Raw genomic sequence first — 4,244 nt, 5'->3', positions numbered from 1 at the left:
TAATATCGGCAACCTGTGCAATTCGCATAAAGCGCGAATACGCCGTGTATTTTCCTTCTTATATTTAAGAAGTTACTGATGTCTGCCGTCGGATGAGAGGCATCATAATGCCTCTAATCCGACAGCAGGCATCACTAACTTCGCACCTATTCAGTGATCGCTGGGGCTGTTCCGGGGTTCAAATAAAATCACAGTGCCACTGGGAGGCATGCGAAGTGTCTAAAATGGAACTGAACAACACTAAAATAACCTGCAACCTTCCTCGTCTACCCTTCTACTACACGCCTGCACACATGGTCGAGTATCTCGACGCAAAACCACTCGCTGAAAAAAAGCCAACTTCAGAAACAATATTACGGGAAGCTTTCAGATTCAAGAAAGTTATTAAAAACCTGTGACCAAAATAATTAGGTAATAAAGTCCAGCTAAATGGTTCTCGTGATCTCTGCAGTTACGCAGGCCATGTTGCACGTGTCTTTCGGCCACCAGCTGTTCGTGATCAGCAAGCCACATTTCTAAATAAAGCGGCGCTTAAAATGTGATGACCTAGTTGATACCGCCACGAAGATCCTTGCATAGTTGTATTTATGATGAGCGCTATGCTGATTTTAAGCACCACCTGTTCCTACGCTGAAGTGTGTGCGAGAAACAAGCGGAAGACAAACCAGACTTCCGACTCAAACACATGGTGAAAAAGTGAGCTTCTTCCACTAAGTCGTTTTTTTTTGTTGTTGCGCGCAACCAGAAAGCACCGAACGGCTTACATAAATGCGATAGATGCTTAAGTACAGCGTTTTTCCTCAGCCTATCTCTAAAAAGTTTCCTCCCAACGTGGTGGCTGCGACAGTGCCGTCGAACTAGTAGTAACCCTCGTCCGATAGGGATCGTGTCTTCCTCGTCCAGTAAACGTATATAAACGGCACAGCACACAGCGGCCAGGCATACGTTGTCGACTAGCTCGTAGAAGAAGAGCCCTCCAAAGCCATGAACGCCCTGGTGAGAAACTGAAGCTTCGTTGTAACATCACTAGAGCGTAAAATTATTGACATGGTTTCTGATTGCAACAATTATTACATTGGTTAGCAGAGCAGTTAGACTAACCCTAAACATGCGTAGTTTTCATGTTACTGATAATAAATCAAGAAACAATTCTCGCATAGTGGAGCCCAATCGTTCTGCAACAGTTAAATCGTGCTAAAATAAGTAATGCAAAAAGCTACAATGCTCTAATAGCGTGGTTTATACAGTTTGCATCAATTTCACTGACACTCAGACGAAAAAAGTCTTAAGTCAGATGTGACTGAAAAGAAAAAAACTGGATTTTCAAAGTTAGTTCTCTAGTTTTCGTCATAAAGCCTTCCTAAAATTTTTATTATGAAAAGCTTCTTATGCTTCAAAATGCAGGTTTCAGAGATCACGATGGTGAAATAGCTTCACCTGCTCATATTGTTGGATTGCAAATGGCTATCAGGGAATATCGCTCTCTACCACCCAAGTCGGTGCTTTTTGCGAATAACTTGTCATATAATTATAAGGAAGTAATTTGAAGTCTTGCAATAAAAAGTTTCGTAATTTTTGGATTAAATAGAAAGTACTCGAATGTATAGAATGATCTCATTGTTCTTGCACCACATTTTGCAGCAAAACATTCATCCACAGTTTTTTCACACATTGCATTACAATAAGCCTATTAGAAAAAAAAACATTGATTTTACTATGCATCATGGTTGTAAAAAAATAAACTAGTCAAACGCTCTAATTAAATTCTACTTCGAGTTTGGAATGCTTCTGCTAAGCGTGAGATTGATCTATAGTATCCTTTACTCTATTTCTACTATCAAGAGAACATTAGTACTGGTTAGAGTACTACTCATTTAAGCAACGCATTTTTTCGAGGGTTTGTTTGACAGGCCATTGCCAATTTGCGAGTCACAAAGACTTGTTTGACTATGAGGCACTGTGCTACTACGAATTCTGCTGTATATTTTTGTTGATGAATGTCGCGAATGCGAAGCGAGAGGCAAGAAATAACCTTAGTGCCGTAGTTGCGGTCACGCTGTAGAACTTCCATTCTTCAAGCTTTGTAAATGTCTAACAACACTATCACAATGTGTAATTGAAGGGCATTTGCTGCTCACCAAGCATGCAGAGAAAATGCTAGCAATGTCACCGAGGCACTCGCTTTTTAGGCAATAAGGTACAATATTGGCAACCAATTAAGCCAGTGGGGGCCTATGTGCATCAAGCTGACGCACCGGGGGACAACAGCAAACTATGAGGGCAAGAAGGGAGGGCTGCTTTGAAGGTAGAGATAACTAATATGGTGAATTGGCAATACTCGTTTACAAAACCATACTTTGAATTATGCCTATTTACTGCATGCACCTCACAAGGTTGCGGTGACGTAAACAGCATACGTTACTGAGGAAAAAAAAAAGTCTTTCGACTGTGACTCTTGGTGCTGAACGTTCACAGCCAGCTTACAAATACTGATACCACGATTTCTCACCGAGAGGTGCGGAAAGCTGTTCCCGTGTTCACCCAATAGTCGAGCAGTATTCACAAGTTAGTTAATGAGGGTGGAGTGTTACGACTTCATTCCAAAAACCTTATAGCGCAGTGTCACGCGCTGCTGCTGCCCGTCATCTGCGGTTACCAACTCTTGTATTAGGGCATAAGAACCCTCCTTCATGTCCCTGGTTCACCAACATATAATGAAGCCTGCTTACCTACATTGTCTAGCATAAATAAATTCCACTGTCACTAAAGTACCCGGTTTGTTTTATATTACGCAGAGCACCGTCCTTGTCTTCCCTGTCTTCGTCGCCTGTGCCGTTGCTGGTGGACTCTTCGGTGGTTACGGCCTAGGTGGCCTTGGATACGGTGGATATGGCCTTGGCTACGGCGGCTATGGCCTAGGTGGTCTTGGATATGGTGGATATGGTCTTGGCTATGGCGGCTACGGTGGAGGTTTGGGATACGGTGGTGGTGCGGGAGTCGGTGGCGTAGGCATCGGCAGCAGCGTCGCTCTGCTCAGCGGTGGACCTTCATTTGCGAAAGCCGTGGCTGGACCAGCCTTCGTCGTCCGAACGGTTCACCACGTGAACAAAGTGAGCGGCGGAGGCGCTCTTCTCGCTCACTCTGGCCTCGGCGGTGGATACGGAGGTGGCTACGGATATGGTGGTGGATATGGAGGCTACGGCTATGGCGGCGGCTACGGGTATGGTGGTGGATATGGAGGTTACGGATACGGCAGCGGCTACGGATATGGCAGTGGATATGGATACAAGGGCTAACAAATTAGAGTTTCAATATATTTATTTGTTAGGTAATTACAAGTTCTCACGATAGTTTTATACTCCAAGACAGCAAGTTCATCAGCCCCTGCAACTATGGCCAGGAATGACTCACAAACTTTGTCAAACAGTCCTGATGTGTTTTTTCACGGAAAACCTTTGAATCACGGAATACATTGCACATCAGTTCTCAAACGAAATAAAAGAACTGTTCATATAAAGTTACATTTTGTGTGTCAAATTCTCGAAGAATGATTATCAATTTTGGTTTGTTTGTTTAATTCGTTTTTATAACCTATTTATTCATTCATATACTAATTTACTTTCAATACCTCAATGCTTCTGGGAGAAGAAGCTGTAGGTGAGAAAAGGGCGTGTATAGAAAAGTAGCTCTTGTATGAGACGTTAGCATATGGCTGTGAAGATTCAAGCCCTCCTTTGGTGGTACTGTGTTTCCAGCACAGGTCATCAAAAAGTTCTGAGCTCACTCAGACTCACCTGTGAATTATATTTGGCGCTTAGAGCTCACTCAGACAAGTATTCACCAAAAGTTTACGGAACCGGACTCACTCTGACTTACACTCACGAAAATTTTCTTCGGCCGGACTCAATCGGAGTCAAGCTCGCCAAATAACACTACTCAGCCGCGGCTACTCAAACTCAGACTCGTGGCTCAATACTAGTCTGAATGAGTCCAACTGAGTCGACTCATAAGGGATTCCGTCCCCAAATGCATTCGAGTCTCTCAATTTTTGAGTGAAAATTTTGGAGGCGTGGGAGACAGCGTGGTTCTGTCAGTTGCTTTGAAAAGACCTGTTCTCATGAGATCGAACCAACTACCTGAGCGTTAGGCTCGGAATACTCAAAAAGCACGTCGCTTGACGAGGAAAAACACGCACTTTCACTTACTGGCTTTATCCGCTTCAGCGGAACTTTCGCGAGAAGAGC

The 4,244-nt window shown here is 43.6% G+C and overlaps 1 protein-coding gene across 1 annotated transcript; it reads left to right on the top strand.

The window, feature by feature from the left end:
• Positions 1 to 888: 888 nt before the first annotated feature.
• Positions 889 to 3,521, top strand: LOC119159904 (uncharacterized). The gene is made up of 2 exons (XM_037412712.2): positions 889 to 996; positions 2,796 to 3,521. Exons 1-2 carry the CDS (start codon positions 985 to 987, stop codon positions 3,294 to 3,296), a joined length of 513 nt encoding a protein of 170 aa, XP_037268609.2. The 5' UTR covers positions 889 to 984; the 3' UTR covers positions 3,297 to 3,521.
• Positions 3,522 to 4,244: the final 723 nt, after the last annotated feature.

Source organism: Rhipicephalus microplus, chromosome 3 (assembly GCF_043290135.1).
Source record: "Rhipicephalus microplus isolate Deutch F79 chromosome 3, USDA_Rmic, whole genome shotgun sequence".
Classification (NCBI taxonomy): domain Eukaryota; kingdom Metazoa; phylum Arthropoda; class Arachnida; order Ixodida; family Ixodidae; genus Rhipicephalus; species Rhipicephalus microplus.
This window is presented reverse-complemented; position numbering and strand designations above follow the sequence as displayed.